The 24,585-nt window shown below is 38.0% G+C and overlaps 1 protein-coding gene across 2 annotated transcripts in view; it reads left to right on the top strand.

The window, feature by feature from the left end:
- Positions 1-24,585, top strand: part of vwa8 (von Willebrand factor A domain containing 8) — a 174,888-nt gene that overhangs the window by 8,317 nt on the left and 141,986 nt on the right. For both annotated transcript variants that reach the window (XM_079618780.1, XM_079618781.1), the window contains exons 5-17: positions 2,503-2,670; positions 3,812-3,976; positions 4,067-4,116; positions 4,195-4,303; positions 5,810-5,914; positions 6,062-6,193; positions 6,721-6,855; positions 7,140-7,217; positions 12,176-12,336; positions 12,978-13,091; positions 21,227-21,395; positions 21,563-21,640; positions 22,056-22,171. In XM_079618780.1, the coding sequence (XP_079474906.1) occupies positions 2,503-2,670; positions 3,812-3,976; positions 4,067-4,116; positions 4,195-4,303; positions 5,810-5,914; positions 6,062-6,193; positions 6,721-6,855; positions 7,140-7,217; positions 12,176-12,336; positions 12,978-13,091; positions 21,227-21,395; positions 21,563-21,640; positions 22,056-22,171 (1,580 nt within the window). The remainder of the gene's footprint in view (positions 1-2,502; positions 2,671-3,811; positions 3,977-4,066; positions 4,117-4,194; positions 4,304-5,809; positions 5,915-6,061; positions 6,194-6,720; positions 6,856-7,139; positions 7,218-12,175; positions 12,337-12,977; positions 13,092-21,226; positions 21,396-21,562; positions 21,641-22,055; positions 22,172-24,585) is intronic.

Below are 24,585 nucleotides of genomic sequence, written 5' to 3'. Positions count from 1 at the left end.
AAGGAAAAGTTACTTGTGGTCCGAGAACTCTTTCCTGCTTGGCTTTACCTTGTGTCTCTTATTGGGGTCAAGCAGGTCAAAATGCACTTAGCTCGACAGCTATTTACAATTTGCTGTCTCATTGACAAACGCACTGGTTTGTGGTTTTAACTAGTCTCTCTAGTCTGCGTCACAGGCATTTCTTGCAATTATGTGATTATGGCATCCAGAATGGATATGGGTCCTGTGCTAAATTTGGACCATCTGGCTACATATTTATAGGCCCTGTTCCCACACAATCAGGCATATATTTACATGTTAACCTAATTATATGGCGACTTGTTTCGTGGTCATCGGAGGAGCCCAGAATTTCCTGCCTTTGACGTCAATGCCGTTTGATTCCTGTACACGTGTTTGCATGGTTGCATCTTCATAACAGACACGATTTGGAGATTCAACCCACAAATGGGGCAAGATCTTAAAAAAACTGTATGTTTCTAAAATAGAAGTGAACTGCTCTGTGAAGTGGGTGACATGACTGATGAACAGTTTCTTAAACTGTGCAGGAATTCCTCCTCGAGACAGGACAGTGTCACAGAAAGTCTTTCTGCTTTGCTGTTTAAAGCAGGGTTTCTATGTAGTATGGAATTTGTTTTTAGTCATTTCCAAATCTGAAAAAAAAGACAAAGTCTGAAAAAATATTTTTGTTCTGAGACCATTGACTGTGTTCTGTTTTCTATGTAAAAAAAACCCCCCTAATATTTAGCAAATATTTAAATAAATAAAAAAATCTATGATATGAATTTTAAAGTCCCCCTGTTGTCAATAATTGTATCCCTTAAAACTAATTTTTGATTACCAAAATAACATATTTAAGCGGGTTTTTTTTCCTGTGAAAAACATTTCTTCATGCCTTTAAATAGCTCGCCTCGAATGTAACTACACCCTTGCTTAACGTGTACGTTGTCGTGATTGGTTACAAGGTAGTTTGTGACGTCAGAAACGCCAGCGATTTCAAACTGTGTTTTTGAGTCTGTCTTTGGTTCGCTGCAGTTTTAAGGAGAATGTACTCAGCAATGGTGTTGACTTATGAATTTTGCACATGGTTTGTCTTAAAGCATATTAAAAACACCACATAGACATATAAACAATAAAACTTGATTTTCACCACATTTAATATTTAAAATCTATGCAGTCAGTGAAAATGAGAATGTGTATCAAACGTAACCCTGTATTTAAGCACACCCTCGTGCACTGTTCGATTTCTGTGTACACCCTTTATGGAGCGGGTCAAATTGACCCTAATTGGATTCAATACAATTCCTCAAAAATCACACTATGAAAATAACAAAGATTCAGGTACAAATTGTAAAGTTTTAATCTCAACATTTGTCAAACATTACAAAAAAATATATATATGAACATATGATTTATGAAAATGTTTTTTAACCATTTTTTAAAATAGTTTTGTTTTGACAAAATTTGATTATTATTGATTAACAGTATACTGGTTTTTTTTGTTGTTGTTTTTTTACGTTTTCATTTATTTTATATTTTTTATATTTTATGCTTAGAAAATCATAACTGAACAATTAAATTTAGCTGTATAATGAAAATAATGTTTACTTTTCCTAAGTTGGCTCAACTTTTGTTTTGTAGACTCATTTCATAAAGTCAAGAAGTTACTTCTGACATGATGAGCACACAGCAAGTGTGTGTTTTCTGCATATGAATTTCTTGCACTTCACACACGGTGCTGGTCTTGCTATCGCACTTGGATGGGCACACCTCACATCTCTTCCATTTTTTCCCATCATCTGTGTTCACTCCTTCATTTCCTGTGGGTCTGACTCCGGATCCACCTGCTTGCACTGACTCAACCAAAGATTTTCATCTGTAATTTGCAATGAGTTCTGAACACCCTGATTTTACTTTTTCAAATGTGTTTGGTTAGGGTTAGAGCACTTTTAGATACACTTGCACTTTAGAACTGGAGTTGAAGTGCCCTGCCATACATAAAATAAAAGTTTTTATTTTGTGTCTGTACAGTTTCTTTTGAATAGCTGCCTATGAGGGTCAAATTGACACGAACGTAATAGTAATTTTGTTTGTATATGTCAAAACACATCAGCATGTTAACTTTGCATGCATGTTCATGATGATAAATGAGAAAAAGTCACAAAATATCAAGAAAAAAAACATAGGTTAACCAGTATTTCCTTCAACTAGAAAATCGAAACGGGTCAAATTGACCCGCAACATAACACAAGGGTTTCATTTCTGCGCATTGAACTCTAGATTTGATGTTCATTTATTTGTATGAGCTACAATATTCCTCCTACTTTTCAAATATTCATGATACAGTATTGTGCTCTGGAACAGTAACTTGAAGGTTGTTGTACCAGAGAATTAGTGTGAGCTCATGTCCCTGCCCCTATTCTGCACATTGATGTCATATAAGCCCTGTTCCATCACTTCCTGCAAGGTTCCTCAACATGCTCCTGTCCTTTCTGCCTCTGTCAGTGTGCTGTCCGAGCTGCTACTGAGGGTCGGATTCTGGTGTTGGAGGGGCTGGAGAAGGCAGAGAGGAATGTGTTGCCAGTTCTCAATAACCTGCTTGAGAATCGAGAGATGCAGCTGGAAGATGGACGCTTCCTCATGTCAGCACAGCGCTACGACAAACTCCTGGAGGTGAGGACAACCCTGCTGTACGACAGGGTCACAGATACAGACCAACCAGTCAGAGATCTGTCCTGTAACTGATGCTTCATGAAAGAGACGTAAGGAACACGCCGACTTTTTGGGACTTTAGCTTATTCACCGTATCCCCCAGAGTTAGATAAGTCCATACATACCCTTCTCATCTCCGTGCGTGCCGTAACTCTGTCTGATGCACCCACCGCTAGCCTAGCTTAGCACAAAGACTGGAGGTAAACGGCTCCAGCTAGCATCCTGCTCCCAATAAGTGACAAAATAACACCAACATTTTCCTATTTACATGTTGTAATTTGTAGTCACAGCGTGTACAAATAACAAGGTCACATGAGACACAGCCATCTTCTAACCGTATACATACTGGGAACTACATTCTCAGAAGGCGAAGCACTGCTACTTGGGCGAGTGATTAGCGTAACACTCGATGAGTGAACTCTCGTCTCCTCACCACGGGGCTTCTCAGGCGCTGCGAGCAAATCACTTCGCAGAAGTAGCAGTGCTTCGCCTTCTGACAATATAGTTCCCAGTGTGTATATAGTTAGAAGATGGCTGTGTCTCATGTGACCTTGTTATTTGTACACGCTGTGACTATACAAATTACAACATGTAAATAGGAAAATGTTGGTGTTATTTTGTCACTCATTGGGAGCAGTATGCTAGCTGGAGCTGTTTACCTCCAGTCTTTGTGCTAAGCTAGGCTAGCGGTGGGTGCGTCAGACAGAGTTACGGCACGCATGGAGATGAGAAGGGTGTGTGTGGACTTATCTAACTCTGGGGGATACGGTGAATAAGCTAAAGTCCCAAAAAGTCGCCATGTTCCTTTAACATTTACATTGTCATTATGTATGAAGTACATACGCAAACCACAACATTAACGTTTTGTAACACCTGCCAATGGTGGCTCAATTGAGAACATTTACTAGTCATATATATATATATATTAATAGGCCAAGAAATTGTGATTTATTTTATATTTTATTTTAATGTTTTGTTTCATTATTGCATTTTTATTTTATTTTAAAATAATAAAATGTATTTTTATTTATTTTATTGTCAAAATATACTATGTAAATAACGTTTTATTTACCTGTCTCTACTGTTTGTGTTGGTCTGATAGGAGCACACTAAAGAAGAGCTGGACGCATGGAAGATAGTTCGTGTGAGTGAGGATTTTCGAGTCATTGCTCTCGGCCTGCCGGTCCCCCGATATAAAGGAAACCCACTGGATCCTCCGCTCCGCTCCCGCTTCCAGGCCAGAGACATCTACTACCTTCCCTTCAAGGTGCTACATCCGTTATGAATGAATCTGCATTTTTATAGATGTGTATTACCAAAACTGTCCTAAGGTTTTTTGTTTTGTTTTGTTTTGAAGGACCAGCTAGAGCATCTGTACAGAATTGGACCAAATGTGCCTCCTGAAAGGTACGGCACTTTTCAGACATAGATTTTTCATTGGCTACGTTGCAAACTGAATGTTGAAACAATTCCCCTCCATCTTAGGGTTTCCCAGCTCTTGTCTTTCGCCACTACTCTTTGTTCTCAAGAGTCTGCCAGCTTAAACCTGCCTGATTTCCCTGTGGACAATCTCCCATCAGCCCTCACAGTTCTGGTGAGTAGCAGATCGCATGAAGTATTATACACAACAGTTAAGGGGGAAGTGTGACATTTCTGGAATTACTGGAATTGTGAAAATAAGGCTAATTTAAAAATGTTTGACATGAAGAACAGTTATTATTGTGACGTGATTGTTCTGAAATCTATAGCGGCACTATGCACATAAAGGTACTTAATTGACATCTACGGTTCCATGAAAAACCTTTAAAGGGATACTCCACTTTTTTTGGAAATAGGCTCATTTTACAACTCCCCCAGAGTTAAACAGTTGAGTTTTACCGTTTTCGAATCCATTCAGCCGAACTCCGGGTCTGACGGTACCACTTTTAGCATAGCTTAGCATAGATCATTGATTCTGATGAGTCCAGTAGCATTTCTTTCAAAATGACCAACGAGTTTCAATATTTTTCCTATTTAAAACTTGACTCTTCTGTAGTTAAACCGTGTACTAAGATCGACGGAAAATGAAAAGTTGCGATTTTCCAAACCTATATGGCTAGGAACTACTCTCATTCCGGCGTAAGAATCAAGGAACTGTGCGGCCGTACCATGGGTGCAGCAGGCGTAATGATATGACGACGCACTTGCTGTCAACAAACCAACGTGACAACCTGCTTGCACAGGGAGCGTGCCTTGTAGCATGGAGACATTTGTGAGAGACTATTTAGATTTACTACGCACAGAACCATGGCTAATCGCACAGGAAACCTAATTTGCCGCCTAAAAACTACACAAACTTAGTCCCGGTCATGTTGGAAGTTACCGAGCTGGGGACTATTTTCAGGTGCTTCGTCATATCATTACGCCTGCTGCACCCATGGTACGGCCGCACAGGTCCTTGATTCTTACGCCGGAATGAGAGTAGTTCCTAGCCATATAGGTTCGGAAAATTGCAACTTTTCATTTTCCGTCGATCTTAGTACACGGTTTAACTACAGAAGAGTCAAGTTTTAAACAGAAAAAATATTGAAACTCGTTGGTCATTTTGAAAGAAATGCTACTGGACTCATCAGAATCAATGATCTATGCTAAGCTATGCTAAAAGTGGTACCGTCAGACCCGGAGTTCGGCTGAATGGATTCGAAAATGGTAAAACTCAACTGTTTAACGTTGAGTTTTTTTATGTTTTTTTAAGTAAAATGAGCCTATTTCCAAAAAAAGTGGAGTATCCCTTTAACATCCATGGAACCTTTCCACGCCACAAATGGTTCTTTATGGTGGGAAAAGGTTATTTTATTCTTCGCACTAAGAATTTTTTTTTTTTTAAGAACTGTTCATTGAAAGGTTTCTTTGGGAAGCAAAAATGGTTCCCCTCTTTTGAAACCTTTATTTTTAAGTGTGCGGGGACAAGAACTGTTGTTCCAGATTATGCATCTATACAATCTACTTTCTGTCACAAAACGTCACAGTTAACGATAAGGGTTTTAAGCATTCCCGTAGATTCCAGGTACATCGTGTACATTGTGTAGATATTGTTGAATGTCATTTGTATCTATTGCAGAACCGGTTCCCCATGCTGTCATCGCAGCAGCTGGTCCAGAGGCTTTACCCATACCAGGCCATGCTGGGGAAGGAAGGCCGCACCGCCGTAGAAGGGGTGCTCAGTGTAAGGTCCTTTCTCACTCTTGCACAAAATAATAATAATAATGGGGTTTTGTAGCCTAGTAGCTTAAAATCTGAGCTGTAAACTGGTGCATACACTGATTAAATACTGCATGTATTCAGTTATCACTAATAGAGACTCTCTTCTCAGAGGTTTGAATTGACTGATGAGAGCACAAAGCCTTCTCCGACTGCAGTGGTGAACGTTGAGTTTGTGAGTGGAGATCATGCAGAACAGGCAGCCGTCACGCTCAACATTGCCAACCAGAACACCACCTTTCAGGTCAGGACACAGCGATGGTGGTAAAGTGCTGTTTTAGGGAAATATCTCATGAATTGTAGTAGTGTTGCCAAAAGTACCGACTTTGGTACCAAATCAGTACTGACGCTTTGACACTGTTGAGCGGAATCGTAAACACCTCTGATTGGCCATTGTGTTCACGCACCCATCGGATATGCCTGTGATTGGCTACAATGATCAACGCACGGTAGCTTTTGAGAGAAAACGGAAGTGTTTGAACGTTTTTTGAAAGCACAAGCAGGCCTGCTTTCAAACGGTCCCGTGTGTATCTGTGTAAGCGCACAGTGAAGAGTGTCATTGATGTATATTTACAACATTTTTTTGAAGCGCTGATTTTGTAGCCAATCACAGACATATTTGATGAGCGCGTGAGTACAATGGGCAATCAGTACTAAAGTAATAAAACTAACTGATGGCATCCACGGGGTCAGCCAAGTGTCACTGTAGCTAAGAGCTATAAGTTAATGCCATTACTTCCCTCTAAAGGAAATGCTGTGGTTTCTCGTCAGGTTCCTTCTGGGACGCGGCCGATTCGCCCACCCAACAGCAGTCCCGCGTTCATCGGCACCCCCACACACGACCGCCTGCTGGCTGAGATGATGCAGTCCCACCTCGTCAAAGACATGTGTCTGATCGGAGCCAAGGTACACAGGCAACTTCCTGTGGCCACCCTCTTGGAGCAAATGCACTATGAACTAGAAAGTTGATGTGTGTCGAACAAGAACAATAGCTCACTATTCACACTGCCTGTTAAGGTAATGCTGGAAGATCATCAGGGTCTTCTGTGTGTGCGTCATGGGTTGTGTTCTTATTTAAGAGATTCTGTGTAAGATTAGATCAGATGAACAATGTAAATCATATGCTCGTGTAGTACTATTGCCTTGTGGTTTGGCTAATGTCGTTTCTTTTTTCTTCTTCTTTCTTTCAGGGTTGTGGCAAATCCATGATTGCGAGAGAGTTTGCTGAAATGCTGGGCTACAGCATTGAACCAATTATGCTTTATCAGGTAATGTCAACGCATGAGAAAATAATAAAAACTAATCAGTCCCAAGATTACAAATTGGTAACATTTGTTTAGAGGAATATGTTCTGGGGTCAATACAAGTTTCGAGTTGAGCTCTATGCCTCAGATGCTATCAATTACAACAGAAAATGGTTGTGTATCTTACCTCAGCTGTTGACAAAATCGTAGTTTAATTTATTGTAGTCGATCTGTTATTTTCTGGGGTATTGTGTTACAAATGCTGTCAGTAGAACTTAACTTGTATTGATCCTAAAATGTTACTTTAAAGGGTTAGTTCACCCAAAAAATTTTAATTAGCACATGATTTGCTCACCCTCAAGTCATCCTAGGTGTATATGATATTTTTATTTCAGACGAATGCAATCGGAGTTATATAAAAAAAAATGTCCAGGCTCTTCCAAGATTTATAATGGCAGTGAATGGCTGTTTCTGTTTTGAAGTCCATAAAAGTGCATCTATCCATCATAAAAATACTCCACATGGCTCCAGGGGGTTAATAAAGGCCTTCTGAAGTGATGCGTTTGTGTAAGAAAAATATTCATATTTAAAAAGTAAAAAAAGTAAAATAACTAGCTTCCGGCCAAACGAACATACGGATTCGATTTAAGTCCAAGCACAACTTCTGCGAGTAATGCAACATACTGCTGATATTTACGCTGCGCCATGACCCACTACGCACTTCCGACATCACAAGTTGCGTAAGTTGCGCTTTAGACGCAAGTAGACTGCGAATGTTCGTTTGGCCGGAAGCTAAAATTTTACTTTGTAACATGTTAAATATGGCTATTTTTCTTGCATCGCTTCGCTTCAGAAGGCCTTTATTAACCCCCCGGAGCCGCGTGGAGCAATCGTGGATAGATTTCTATGGACTACACGATTCGCTCATTTTCTCAAAATCTGAATCATTTTCATGAGGGGAAAATATATATGTAATATACTACCGGGGGTCAGGGAATGTGTAAATACTGGATGTACCTTTAACCCAGAACATTCATCTCTTCTGTTTTGGTCTTTGAGTTTACTTTCGTATCACATGAGCATGGTTTTGTGTTTGCTCACTTGTGTGCAGCTGTGGAAAGTGAGGTTTGTTGAGGAAAGCTCAGTGTTGTCCTGGGCATCAGCACACAGAGCCAGAGGTTATGCACCACAGGGGTCACAGAGTTTCCATCAGCAATCATTGGTGTTTTTAATATTTGTGATTCTTGTAAGACCACATAAACCATTTTTGAGCTGCAGTCCTTAAATAGCCATATGTTCTTGGGTTGTTTCTATTTTAAGATCAGAGTCATGGACTGTCCTTGATCTCCCCCAGTTATCATTAACAGCATTGGCCCTATTCAGAACTGCTGTCAGAACTCAATGGCTCAGTTCCAAAATCTACTGAGCTGATGGTATTTTACAGTAAAATTACATATAATGCGGTGTTAAACCATTTCAAGTTTTTCACAATATATGGTCAAATAACTTACATTTAACAAAGTAAAAAAATTATTTACTGTTTGTTTGATGCAATTGACCATTCGCAAACGGTTTGATGCAATTGACCGTCCCCCCTTAGTTACTGTCGCTATGTCCGACAATCTACGCCGCTCTCACACACACACACCATGTTGTCACGCAGTGATAAATACATCGCGTATGACACCCCAAGTATGATTGGTCAGATCACCTGTCAATCAAGCTCCCTGTGAAGCGTCAATTGCAAACATTTTTTACAGTGTTGTGGAAAACTTTGTTGACAATTGAGTTTTGTATTTTGGTTATTCAATTCTGTGAAGTACAAATGAAAATTTGTATTTTACACAATTACTTCACTTAACTGGTAACCCATACTTGGAATTTGTCCTCTGCATTTAACCTATCCAAGTTAGTGCACACACATTTGTAGCATCGAGTAGTGAACACACCCGAGTAGTGGGCAGCCATTTTTGCTGAGGTGCGTGGGGAGCGATTGGGGGTTAGGTGCCCCCGATAGTCATTTCCTGTCGGTATTGAGAATCGAACCTTTGGGTTACAAGTCTGACTCTCTAACCATTAGGCCACAGCTTTCCCAGAGTATCACATTGTTAGCTTAGCAACATGTTACTGCCTGTGTAGTGATGCTGCCTATGTAGAGCGGAGGGCAGCTCTCTAGATTTTGAGGAATTGTGGAATAAAAATTGCTCGATTTCTGTTCCACAATAGTTTTACAAGTTTGGAGAGACCTAAAGCTGTTTGGAAGAACTTTTCCTTTAATGTTTTGATCAAAAACACGACAGTGCACACCGAGTCTTCATCTGAAATTATTTGAAGAGCTCTTGCTGTGTGACCAGCGTCCGGGTGCTTTTCACACCAGCTGAGAGGCCCGTTAGCATCTGGGTCTTATCGCAGCATGCTCGTGTTTTGATGCAGGCTTAAAACGGAGAGTAAACATGAGCACCGCAGGTAATAAACCGCTGCGTGCATGTGTGCGTTTGTCCTGGAATGTCGGGAATTCCTTTGGCTCGGTGAGAATAGAGCAGGAAAGGGAAGCTGTTTGTGCATCATGCTTAAGTTATTTTTGCCCGGTGAGAGCAGAAGGTCATAGTGTATGGGGAAAAGAGGAATTTTGTAGCCCACTTCATTAGCCCTCTGAAGCCCTTTTATGAACTCGTACGGGCCACGGCTCATCCCCGATGACATACAGTGCTTTTAGTTGTGGAAACAAATACTACGTCACGGCCCAGAAAAAGTCTTGGCACTCGCTTTGACAAGCAATGATGTTTTGTGTCTTGTGTTTCCTCTTGTTATGATAGTTTTGTTCTCCCTGTGTAGATTCACCTTAAGATAACTTTTCAATGTTTTCCTTGCCTTAAAAGTTCATGCTAATTTTCCTCAAGCAAACAGTCTTAGAGGAAAAGTTCAGCTGATCTTATTTCGACGCTCAAGGCTTTCTAAATTAAATTCAGTGTATAATAACAAAAATAAAATGTGAACTTTATGATACTTTATATTGGTGAAATTGGAGTTTGTATGTTTGAACAAGCTTGAGGCTATTTTCTTCTGCTCACCACGGCTACATTTATTAAATCAAAAATACAGTATTATTATGAAATATTAGTTGTGTCCCAAATAACGCACTATACACCATGCACTTGTGCACTATGTACCAAAGACTAGATATTGAAAGACAGTTCACTCCCATTGCTTATGAATGGGAGAAACTGCAACGTTCAATATGGCAGAATATATCATACCTTCTAAGTAAAAGAGCCAATCACTGATTGGTAAAGTCCTCGCAGCTGTCTTTAAAAGCTTAATTTCCCATAGCAACCTGAGATTCATGCTTATGACTGCACATGCTCATTGGCTGGTCTGTAATTAAAGCTGCGACAGTGAAGTGCAAGAAGTGTCCGGTGCATCATCCGGTCATTTAAAGTGTTCTTTTTCTATTATATATAAATTTTTGTGTGAACACTACTCACACTATGTATACTCCAAAACAGTATAGAATAGTGTGTGAGTACTCTAGTTGCGACACACTCTAGAGTGTATGGCATATGACTTAAAGGGGTCATATGAAGCTATTTTCAAAGATCATTATTTTGTGTATTGGGTGTGATAGAATATGTTAACATGCTTTAATGTTCAAATTATTCTCATTATTGTAGCCCCGTCTTTCTAAAACACGTTGATTTCTACAAAGCCACTCCTTCCAAAAAGTATAGTGTGCTCTGATTGGCCAGCTGACCCAGTGCGTTGTGATTGGCCGAACACCTCAAACGTGTGTCGGAAATGTAACGCCCCCTTCAGGTTCCAAAGCAATTATAAAGACATAATAATGTTGTCAGGTTTACCATATCAGTTTTCATTGAGAAAATGCAGATGACCAATCAGATACTCGTGTATATTTGCAGTACACAAGCGGCGGAGAACAGAGGATACTACAGTATGTTTGTTAACGTAAATCCATCTCTGCACTTTTGATCGTAAGAACGACAAACAATGTGCATTAGCAGTATGCTATACAGCACAAAACTCCACAATTGAACAATCAATAGCTAATAATACTTTAACAAATAATAAAACATACTCCAGGCTCTGAATCAGAAGCGCCAGACTGCCCTAGCAGAGTTGAAATTATCCCTTTTTTTATTTTTAGAAATAGCCTTTGTGCAAAGCCGGTCTAGTACTCTCCCAGGTTCAGGAAACTGTCCGCCGTAAAATGCGCTGCACACACACAAACATTTGGGCTGTACTGTTCTGGAACAGTGTTGTACATAAATCTTAATGTCCTAATGGCGTCCACTTTCAATTGGCCAAATGCTTTTGCTTTCACATAGAAACACACAGCGTCTCACGACATGGCGGTCAATGCTTTTTGGTGGCATTATGCAAATATGTCCACCTTGTGATGTAGGTTGGTGAGGGAGAATTCAATCGAAGTGTTTTAGCTAGGTCTGAATATACCTTCTTTTAGATAGAATAAAAAAAAATTGTGGGATACTTTGAGCTTTGTAACTTTGCAGATCTTATACATGCACAAACAGCTACATATAATAAACTTAAACAGAAAAGTTATGAACTGAAGGAAAAACTGGAACAAACCAGAAAATCCTTTGTACAAAAATGATTGAACATGTTAATTTGACTCAACATTTATTTAAAATGATCTGATATATTGATCTGAAACTACTTGAGATCGTTGCCCTTTTGATTTCATCTCGAGTCATTACGGATGTGTTATTGTACAGTCATTGTGAAGCCTATGAGTGTGAATGGCTGCCCTCCGATCAGTGTGTCTCCACGTGAAGCTGTACTCAAATGCATTGTTAAAACCCAGCCCACACACACTTCTGTCCTTCTTTCACCTCTACCCTCTCTGTCATTGTACAACAGGATACAGAAAATGACAGGCGTTGCTGCTCTCTCTCTCTGTGTGTGTGTGTGTGTGTGTGTGTGTGTGTGTGTGTGTGTGTTAGGATATGACAGCGCGGGACCTGCTCCAGCAGAGGTACACCCTGCCTAATGGAGACACCGCCTGGAGGGCATCCCCACTGGTCACTGCTGCTCAGGAGGGCAAGCTGGTGCTGCTGGACGGCATCCATCGGGTCAACCTGGGCACTCTGGCTGTGCTGTCCAGGTCAGTCTCAACCCCAACCGCCTCCATTTAGAGGCGTACACCCTGTCCTAACCCTGAATCATGCAATCATTTTTATTGGCCTTCATCCAGAATGGTCCAAAATGTAATTATTATTCATAATGTTATTATTATTTTTGTTGTTATTAATTTAAATATTAAATATTTATATTAAATAAATTATTTGTATTATTATTTTTAATTATTACTACAACTGCTAATAATAATTATTCAAATATTCATAATAACAAATTATTATTGTAGTAGTAATAGTAATTTATTGATAGAATGAAAAGAATAATACTACCGGTAATATAATAATTATTTATACTGCTGCTACTTTTATTAATACTACTACTAATATAATATAAATTATTGTTAATAATAATTATATGTATTTATATATGTATTTTTATAATAATAATAGGTGGACAAACAACTAGAATTTTTAGATTTTTAAATACTTTTGTTTATGGTATTTTTGGTAGATTTAAAAAAAAAAAAAAAAAATTATCTGAGAACACTCTTGGTATGAAAATCCCAACGCTGGCTATTCCTGTGCTTGTAATCTTCACTTTAGAGCAGATTGCTGATCTTCACTATTGATTAGTTGGGTGATTAATCTGGCCTGTCTCCTGTCTCAGGTTACTGCATGACCGAGAGCTGGCTCTGTATGACGGGACTCGACTGCTGAGGTGGGACCGTTACCACACTCTAAAAGAGGAACTGAAGCTCACTGACCAGGAGCTGCAAGACAGGTAATAATCTTGTTGCAAAAAACTGCATAATTGTCATAAAAATCACACATAAACAACATTCTATTTTCTTCTGGTTATTTTTAATAAATATTCTACTGGTATATAGATAGCATATAGTGTTTCTGGTAATGGAACCAAACATTATTATATTATCAAGAATGTCTAAATAAACACAGTAAAAATACATTTAAAGATTATTAGTTAGTCACCATTTACTTCATTTAATGCATAATTATCGCTTTCATCTTCGGAAAACACATATTAAGATATATTTAATATTCTCTCAACAGTTTTGTCCATCTATTGAAAGTCCATACAACCAAAACTTTAAAGCTTCAAAAGTTATTAAGTAATCCATATGAATCGAGCGCTTGTATCAAAGTGTTTTGAAGAGACACAATTCTCAGATTTTTTTTTTTTGTAAAATATAAGAATATATCACCGTCAAATCTCATTATCAAAGTATCGTTTAAAAAAAAAAAACTTTTACATTCAGTCTAATGGTTTTGCTATATATGAACTAAATATATTAACTATACCTGTGTCTAAAAAAAAAAACCTGTGCGAATAAGCTGAAAGATCCATTTAAGTTGGATACACACATAATGGTCTTAGGAATGGACCAAGGCTCTCATAAATCTGTAAACGTTTTTATGTCCAGCTGAGATAATGCTTTTCAAGAAGTGTGCCGTAGAAATTAAGCACTTACATGGGACTAGTTTTCTATTTAGTGTATAGCTACGCAATACGACTGACCGTTGGAAAGGGATCCCAGCACCTATCAGTGCCATTTCTCATGAGAGCTGCCTTCCATCTATACATTCGTTGCTGTGACAACTGCACTTACAGAATGGGAACATGTGTAGTGTGCCACAATCATGGAACAGAATAGAAATTTCACACCAAACAACACCTGTATGTGTGCACAGCGTCTCATAGGGGAGATTATTTAGCACATTCATAGCAGCCCTTTCTTTGTATGAACCATCTCCAAGCAATCAGATGATAATGGCATATCCAATGTACTTCAATTCAGGTTTGAAAACTTTGTCTATCACATAGTGATTGAAATTTGTCTGAGGTTAGAGCTAACAAACAACATCAAAACATTCATAAAAAATACACATAAAAATATAGCTAAAATCAGAGACTATTGATCTAAATGAATGATGACTGTCCACTCAGTGTATCGCAACTGGTCAGTTCTGATTTGTGCTCTTTTGTTTTCCGGAATATCTGCATTAGTTTCTATGACACACTGAATCCGGTAAATAACCGTAAAATTAAATTACGATATTGATTTTTCCGGACAAATGTCCGTCTACTGCATGTTTACATAGAACAACAATTAAAAGCAGTGGAGCTTACTGTAAACGGCTCCAATAGAGCTTTATTATTGATCCAAAGCAAACTTCTAAGTCAACATTCTGACCTGTATGTGCTCATACCGGTAATCCTATTCTTTATTCACACACTATCTCTAAACAGTATTTACCTGTATTAACCTTTATTTAACCAGGCAAGTCACTTAAGAAAAAGTTCTTATTTTCAACAACAGCCTGGCAGGAGAGTTAAAATCTCCTGAAAGTTGTACAAACATGCATTACTATACACACAAATAAACACTCTAGTAGTTTGCAGAGATTGAAATATACGTCTCTAATTTCCACGACTTTTGTAGCATATTCCAATCATTTGGAGCAGCAAAAGTGGAACGACCATAAGAAAAAATCGTCCTAGAGATAATTTAATTAATATGATTAGATGATCTGGTTTCTTGCAGCAACTCTTGAAGATATATGGGTAACAAACCTAATAGGACTTTATAAATAAAAACACACTAGTGTATTTCCCATCTAATATGTAATGACGTCCACTTTAAAAGGGAATACAGTTCACAATAATGTGTTCTGCAAAGTGCATTTGTTATCAATCTAATAGATGCATGATATAATGCATCTAATTGTTCTATCTAGAACATTCCTATACAGTACATCACAATAGTCAAACAACGGTAAAATAGTGGTTTCAACAAGATATTTCTTAGCTGATGTAGTGAACGTAGATCTATTTAAAAAAACAAGTCTAGATTTAACTTTCTTCTGAAGATTGATTATATGATTATCATAGCTATCAAGCCAAATTCAAGATATTTATATGAATTTAACACTTAGTTTTACCCCATTTAGGGAAGTAATATCTTACACGGTTGGTTCTTTCCGAACCACATTACCTTCGTTTGTAGGCTATTCAAGACTAATTGAAATCATTAGAAGCTTCTTGAATACTATTAAAACTATCCTGTACCCGTTTTCAAATTTCATCATATGATGATCCTATAGAGTAAAGAATGGTATCATCCGCGTATAGGTGAACATAGATTTTCTCACTGCAGATAGCCTGGGAAACACTATTAATATAAACTGAAAACAAGGTTGAGGCCAACACAGAGCCTTGAGGAACCCCTTTGTTAACTGTTAATAGCTCAGATAGTTGTTGGGATCTACTAAATGGATAATTAGAGAACCAAGATAAAGTTAAATTAGATGCGCCAATAGCAATACTACATAATCTGGATAACATCATAGAGTTATCAACTGATGTAGTGAACGTAGATCTATTTCGATATAAGAAGCCAAGTTTAGAAAGCTTTCGCAAGATCAATAAAAAATGCTGCACAAAATTGTTGTGTATCTAAAGCATTATAAATATCGTTCATAACCTTTACAGCTGCTGTAATGCAACTAAATGATGATTGAGATTGAGCATTAGATATGTTCAATTTATTAAGAAACCCTAATAATTGCTTATTAATTGATTACTTTTGCAACACAAGGCAAAACTGAAAATAGCCTATATGAATTTGGATCCATTTTATCACCATTCTTATAAACAGGGGATACAATGGCAGTTTTACAGGTTTTAGGGGTTTTATCTCTGCAGTATATATAGATAAATGTAAAATATATGTTAGACGTTCAGCTATAATAAAAAAGAATGGGTCCAAGATATCTAGACCAGCAGGGTTTTTTTTTTTTAGTTTATAAAATTCAAACCAAACCTGTGACTTAGCAACTGTTTGTAAGGAAAAACTAAAAAGTAATGAACAACTTTTGTGTCTTAATTTTTTTTTCTACTCTGCTTAGAAACAGAATTTTTGAATAAATTACTCGCTCTAATAAAATGTTTGTTTAAAAGATCTGCTAATTTAGCTTTGTCTGTAACAACAATATATTCGTTTTTTAAGTTAAGCAGGCCCTTGTGTTAATATAAATTTATTCTCTAGTTCTTTTACAGTATTCCAAAATGTTCTTGAATTTGAGAAACTAATAGAGAATTGCTTTATATAGTACCGTATTTTGCTTTTCGGACGGCTTGAGTACACATAGTCCGATGTTGTCTGAAATTGTTGTGTATCTAAAGCATTGTAAATATCGTTCATAACCTTTACAGCTGAATTTTACTACACCAGAAAAATGTGCTTTAAAAGAAATCCAGTCAGATCTGAGACTGACTGGATTTCTTTTAAAGCACATTTTTCTGGTGTAGTAAAATAACTCGGTCCTGATTTATCCATGGACTAGTGTGATTTTTATGCTGAATAGGTTTTAGAGGGGCATGTGTATTAATGACAGCAGCTAAATCACGTAAAAAAAGCTTGCTCATTAAAATATGTAAAAGAACGTTTCAATCAAATTACACTAGGTTGTCTGTGTGTACACTTTTTCTGGATACATGCTACAAAGCAATGATCACTGATATCATTACAGAAAACATCAGATGTGACTAAAAAATTACTAGCAAAAAAGCTAATCAGAGTAATCGTACTGAAATGGACTTCCAGAAATAAGATTTGAATAGGATTTTAAACCACATATGAATGTATCTTAAAACGGATTTGTAAAAATCATGTTTCATGTGAATTATTATTTTTTTGCCGTTCACAGTTGGTTAATATTTGATGTGCTTTCAGATCACTCAATACGTCAATATTTCACGTCCAGTTCTCTGTCTCAGTTAGCCTGAAGCAACCGCGGTCATGAATGAATGAGTGTTGTGACGGCTCACACACACACACACACACACACACCTCATGGACAAAGCCACATGGGAGGTGTTGATTAACTCCCCGTGACATCATCTCTATAGAGAGACACTATCACAGACCAACAAGCTTTGTGACAGCGAGTCTAGACCATGCGTCCATGTCTGTGAGAAACACTGAGTTACGATGAGATGCATTTCAGGCCATGACAATGGGGCCGCTTTCATCTCAGGACCGCAATAACAGGAAACTGCCCACCAGACGGTCCAGCTCAATTTAATCCGAGGGCTGACTTTATAGGTTTTGTCAGTTAGCACCATGACACTTGCTGTTTATTCCAGTCTGTCCTTACTTTTCTTCAGATGTGTAATTTATAAAGCGGCTGAGAAATTTTACACTGCAATATTTTGTTGCTATGGAGCATCATCTTATAGTTACTGTAATAAACTAAAGTTTTTACAGTTCCAGTCTTTTTTTTTATAAGATAATAACACCAAGTATGACTCTCTTTTATTTTATTTTTTATACAGTATACGGCATTGTTTTAGCACGCTTGTAGCTTTTTCAGATCTGGTTAATTTTATTTCTTTTTTTGGGAACCAAATGAACTCCATGATGTTGGACAAAAATAAACATTCTCTCATATTTTTCTCACCCTTGAACCAAACCTTTTTGACTGTGCAACACAAAAGATATTTTGAAGGAAAAAGGTCAATGGGGCACATTAACTGTTTGGTAACCGACATTCATCAAAATATCATCTTTTGTGTTCAGCAGAAGAAAGACATTTATACAGGTTTGAAACAAAAAGGAAAATTTAGTCATCATTTACTCACCCTCAAGTTAAGTGGACTATTCGGGTAGCAAGTTACTTGAACACCTTTGTTGACTGGTTTTCCCTCAGACGCAGTGATTTAATGTCTTGTGTGTGGTTCTCAAAATGCCTACAACATTTATCGGTGAATCCGATATTGCAAAACCGATATCAGATTATGTAAAAATGCTTAAATATTGGGGAAAATATCGGTTAAATCGATTATAGGTCGATCTCTACATGTTACTGTTTCTATAAAATGATTATTACTTTTTATTTTACAGTACAATCGTATCATTATTATAGTAACATTTTTGTAATGATTTCATTTTTATAATTTAATTTATAATAATAATAGTTATAGTTGTTGTTGTATAGTCACAAACAATGTTAATTTGTCTTGAGACGACTATTATTTTTATTATACTTTGTACATAAAAAAAAAAAATACTTTTCCTTCTCCATCCTCATGCTAAAATCAACTAAATCCTTATATATATAAAAATTATCCTTTTTTATGTTTGCATCCCTGTTAAGGAAGACTTTAAATATAGCACATGAATCCTATGAATCCAGAGTTATGTATGGTACTTTTGCATTGTTTTTTACACTTTACAGCCTGAGTTTTCATTCATTGCGATCACTAAAAAGAGTGACCAGCATTGTCTTCAGAATTTCTTCTTTTGTGTTCCATTAAAGAAAGAAAATCATATAGGTTTAAAACAGCATGAAAGTGAGTACGGCAATCAGCGTTTCTTGTCTGTTGGTTGTCCAGAAGAATCAGCAATCAACTTTAAAGTGGGTGATTCATCATGTCCCACAAGTTGAAAGTCTGTGCCTCATAGACTATCTAAATCCATGGAGGAGGTTTAGGAGAGTCGATCCCAGCCAGCAAAAATTGAAACTAAAATATTGTCTAAGGCTTAATTTTCCATCTTTAGTCAATTTCTCATGGATGGAGCATTAGATGACATGGTTTTATTGTAACCATAACCATAGATAATCAACAGCTGGTCAGTGAAATTACAAATCTGTGAGTGTGTTGGTGAAGAAATCAGAGCTGTTGGATGTATATTTGTGTCCTGCTGGTGGAGCCCCACCTAGACGGGTAGGAAGGATGTTTGTGGTGGCGTGTCTGAGGTTGAAATAAAGCCACTTCCTCTTCCTGTGTTTCTAGTCGATGTCTCAGACTTCACTTGTGGTCTCTTCATGTGGTTCCAATACTGCTCTTAATTATCGAGCCTCTGTTTCTGTCGGCCTCAGGCTCACATACACACTCTTGTCTTCACTGCTCAGGCCTATTAATGACGCCTCTGAAAGTCACACTTTGCTTGGTTGCGTGGGCAGGGCGGGAGCCTTTGACCTCCTGAGGTCAACACTGTCTTTTCATTTCACTCTCAGGCTTTTTGTGTTGCAGGAACAGTTTCAGAATCATCGTTTAAAGCAAATTGGTTCTCAACTGGATTTACAGTGAGATGTACGCCAAAACGGCGAAATGGGTCTTGATGCACCATATTTGAACATAAATGATCACATATTCGATTTTTACAGATTTTACAGTGGATAATGTCTGTTATTTCCTCACACAAACCTATTATATGGCTTAAGAAGTAGAGGTAGTCGCATGGAATTCACTCTTTTGTTTTGTAGCTTAACATGGCTGCCCCTGGTAACTTAACCTTGTTTGGATAAATGGTGTTTCTTATAGTTTTCTCAGTGACACATTCAGTGTTATGAGTAAATATTATAGCAGTGCACCTGTGTATGATTATTGCTAACAAGTGGTACATTCAGTAATGATGTGTAAATGTAAGAAAGCGGAGCTGGTGTCTTTGAAGCCAGGGACATGGACTTGGAAGGCAGGAAGGTGTTGCTAGGCAACAGGAGGCAGTTGATCTGATGAAGATCTAAAATGGTGTGATAATGAAGAATCTCGATCGCTCTCACTGTCAGTAGGTGTATCTCTGCATTTCATGCAGTGTGCTTCACTGTTTATAAATAGACGGAGCTGTCCAGTGGGATTAGGTGGCGATGCAGCTCGAGCACGAGCTATTGTCAGCGATACAATATCAGTGTGCCAGAGATCAGCGAGGGCACAGATCTTGACATGGGCATATCCTATTCACTTTGACAGATGAATGGACTGGCTTCACCTCCTCTTGTTCTCATATCGTCATCAGTGATCAGGTGCCTTTGGCTATGCACATATCATAATCATAATAACAAAGATTGACATGCACTGTGACTAGTGATAGTTTTCAGGTCACCTGCTCGTCATGTTGCTCCATTGTCAAGTCACCTGTATTTATATTCCGCTTTTCACAATACAGATTGTTTCAAAGCAGCTTTACATCATATTTGTGATAACAGTGAGAGAGTTTCAAAGTCGGCCGTTGTCACGGTCTTGCGACCAAAAATAGCCTGCGATAATTTTCCGACAGTGTCAGAAGTTTAGCACGATCATCTCACAGTGTGTTTGCTGCTACGACCTACGTCTACTGACTAGCCAATAGAAATGCAACATGAAATTGCGTATCGATCAAAACGTAAACTACTTATTTCAAGCTTCATGTGCAAGATTGGCATACCAAGTTGGCCTCTTTTCACTATATGACCTATGTCCATATTCTCCTTTTTTGCTTCCTCCTCTTTTCTTCAGCTCACATAAAAACCACAATTGCCAAAATGTGATTCATCTTCCTCTATTTGTTTACCACTAGCACATGCTGCTGACGTTTTATTCTTCTATATTATCTTGCATCATAGCCTATGATTCAGTTGCACAGTCTGTAACATGCATAATATTTGGATACCTCAGAAAGATACACTACCATTCAAAAGGTTGGGGTCGTAGGATTTTTTTTATGTTTTTGAGAAGTCCCTATGCTTGCTAAGGCTGCGAGGTTTATTCAATCAGAAATCTAGTAAAAACAGTAATACTGTGAAATATTCTTACAATTTATCTATTTTAATATATTTAAAAAATGCTATGCCTGTGATGCAAAGCTGAATTTTCAGCATCATTACTCCAGTCTTCAGTGTCACATGATCCATGGTTAAACCATGGTTTAAGCAGGATAATCCACGGCTAGCTGTGCATTAATCGATTTGAGTACACTTGTTTTTTATAGATTCTCAAGCCACTCTATAAACCTCTGTCTAAGCATTACAATTGTTGATGTTTTGTATTATTATTCCAGTATGGATCAAGAATTGATAAAGAGACTGTGCTTGATGTAAATAAGAAACCAGTTATAACTGCTATCTTCTCCGCAGATCCATCTTCCCAATCCACCCGTCATTCAGGATCATCGCCCTAGCCGAGCCTCCTCAGGTCGGGAGCACCACTCAGCAGTGGCTCGGCCCAGAGATTCTCACCATGTTTCTCTTTCACACCATCAAACCACTGGCCAAGGCAGAAGAAACGGCCATTCTCCAGGGCATGGTCGGTCACATCACCTTCAGACTCATTTCAATAGTGTGGTGTTTGATTAAATATGCTTAATCCCAACATGTTTATGTGCTGCACCGCTTGTTGAATCAAATGCAATTTCAGCTCTGACCCTTTCTTTCTAGGTCTGAGTTTTGCGTAATGTCTTTTTTTTATAACAGATCCCAAATGTTCCCAAAGAAGCAGTGGAGCAGCTGCAACACCTGACTCACAGCCTGAGAAAATCCAGCGATCCAACGGTGAGCCAATGAACCAATGTTAGGTCCCTAAATCCTTTAACAAAAGCAGAGGCTGGAATTAATTCCTTCACCACATACATGGAGCAAAGAGAGATTGTGGCCCATTTCTTGACTCCAGTGGTCAAAAAGGAGACTCGTATAGAGAGACAGGAGGTTCTTATCAGCACATTTGTTATAAAACACCACATATGGTGTCTTGTTTAGTAACTGCTTACTCTGCTGTTTACTAGTGTTCTCTGTCCCAGAAACCCTAAATATCCTGTTGTATTAGAGCACAATAGTGATTGGCCTACTTTTTCAGTAGACTTGGTTAACATTTTTCCCCATTATAGGGGTTTTGTTCTGTGGTTTGTGTTGGTTTTGATTCTGTGAGATTAAATGTAAATGTTCTTTGGTGTTTTTGTGCCATGTCCAGGCCCTGTCCCTTGCTTCTTCATTGTCCACCAGGCAGCTGCTGAGAATCTGTCGGCGTCTTTCTCAGTATCCACAGGAGAGTGTTGCTCACGCTGTGAACAAAGCCTGTCTGTCCAGGTAGACAAACTCAAACTCATTCATGTTGCGCCGCATTAAAAGACGGCTCTGACTAGAAGCTACAGTGCTATGCATAAGTTTAGACACCCATGCTAAAGTTGACTAAAAAGAGGAATAAAAAATCATCTTTTGGTAATTGAACTTTATGCATTAATTAAAAAAAATAGGAAAAATCCAACCTTTAAGGACACCAATTTTCTTTGTGAATGAATAATGTATCGTAAATAAATAAATGTTCTTCCTTAAAATACAGGGTGCATAAGTTTGGACACCCCTATGTTAAATTCCCATAGAGGCAGGCATATTTTTATTTTTAAAGGCCAGTTACTTCATGGATCCAGGATACTCTGCATCCTGATAAAGTTCCCTTGGCCTCTGGAATTAAAATATCCCCACATCATCACACACCCTTCACCATACCTGGAGATTGGCATGGTTTTATTTCAGTTAGCCTAACAGCTGGTTTGATTTGCATTGAGAGATGATCTTATGGAAAGTACTCCATGCCAATCTCCAGGTATGGTGAAGGTTGTGTGATGATGTGGGGATATTTTAATTCCAGAGGCCAAGGGAACTTTATCAGGATGCACAGTATCCTGGATCCATGAAGTAACTGGCCTTTAAAAATAAAAATATGCCTGCCTCTATGGGAATTTAACATAGGGTTGTCCAAACTTATGCACCCTGTATTTTAAGGAAGAACATTTATTTATTTACGATACATTATTCATTCACAAAGAAAATTGGTGTCCTTAAAGGTTGGATTTTTCCTATTTTTTTAAATCAAGGCATTAAGTTCAATTTCCAAAAGATGATTTTTTATTCCTCTTTTTAGTCAACTTTAGCATGGGTGTCTAAACTTATGCATAGCACTGTATTTCCTTTGTGCGTCACTGCCATCAAACGAGAGCATGGATGTGGGTGAATTAATAGAGATCTGTTTGCTCAAATTTGGCTTTCTTTAGGACGGTGCCTTTAATATCAGGGCCTTATGTCCGCTATAACATCCTCTGTGGCAACCAAGAAATCATGCCGCAAAATGGGCTTATGGCGCAATATACGGCTCAGTGTGAATTGTCCTACTGTATATGCTAAGTTTAATTATTAAAAAAAAAAGATTGGTACAGTAAACCGCACTCAATTTGGATTTTCGTTAGAGCAGTATATTATATTGTCCCATATAAAACTAAAAAAATTGTGGTACAGTAAAATGTGCACATTTTTATTGTGTTAGGGCAGTAGCTCTAGTTAGTATAATGTCCGCTTTAAATCATCATCTGTGGCTGCCGAGAAAGCGTGCAGCCATATGGTCTGATGGCACAATAGGCGGCTCAGTGTGCATTGTCCTATATGTTAAGTTCAATGGTTAATGAAAAAAAGATAGAACCGTAATAAGTGCTCATCATTTGGATTTTGTTGAGTAGTTAATCTTGTACGAGGCTCAATCCAGCTACATATTCGTTTGTCACTTACTGATGCCTGCGCCTCCCCTTTATATAACGCGACTCTCCCTAAATGCTGTATTTCTCCGCCACCTACAAAGGATGTGTTAAATCCAACAAAGTGGTCTAATAAAGGGTGAATTGATCTTGTGAAATATTTTTACTGTACCAATATTTGTACATTTCTACGTTAAAGTTTTATATGTGACAATGTAAACATGCTGCCCTAATTAAATTAAAAAAAGAGCGTTTTTTAAATAATTTTTTTTGTACCAATCTTTTTTTTATGAACCATTAAACTTAGCATATAGGACGATGCACACTGAGCCGCATATTGCGCCATCAGGCCGTGGTGTGGTTTCTCGGCCGCCAAAGTGGACACAAGGCCTTGAAATATGACATTACCGGTACTGCCCTAATGAAAGGCAAAAAAATTAGCACTTTTTACTGTACCAGTCTTTTTATGGACCCTTGAAATTGGCAAATAGGCGAGTGCACAGCCGTATTACGTCATCAGCTCATTTCGTGGTGCGGTTTGCAAAGGTCCATACTACATCAAACTCTACACCAAAATTAATCACACTGATGTAAATGTCGAAATGACCATCATTCTTGTATTCACAAATTGACGTTAAGGATTTTATAAGGATGCATTGTTATGTAGTAAAATCCTCATGCAGACTTGAAGTGAATGGGCCTTTAGAGCTTAAAAGTGAAATGTGTAATTTATTTGCCACTATGGCTTCAGAGAGTCAGACTGGATATAGCAGCAAAGGCATGAGTTTGACTGTCTGTTATCAACCAATGGCAAACGCATATCATGCTTTAATTTTTTTTTTTTAACTTTTTGCTTTAACTGTATTATGTTTGATGCTAAGAATGACACACTACACATTACAAACTTGTCTTTAACATGCAGCGCCTGCTTCATTACTTGTAAAGTTTACAATGACTGGAAAAGTTTATTTGAAA

This window comes from Phoxinus phoxinus (assembly GCF_949152265.1).
Source record: "Phoxinus phoxinus genome assembly, chromosome: 7".
NCBI classification, from domain to species: Eukaryota; Metazoa; Chordata; class Actinopteri; order Cypriniformes; family Leuciscidae; genus Phoxinus; species Phoxinus phoxinus.
The sequence above is the reverse complement of the archived record's forward strand: the minus strand, read 5'-3'. Positions and strand labels throughout refer to the sequence as shown.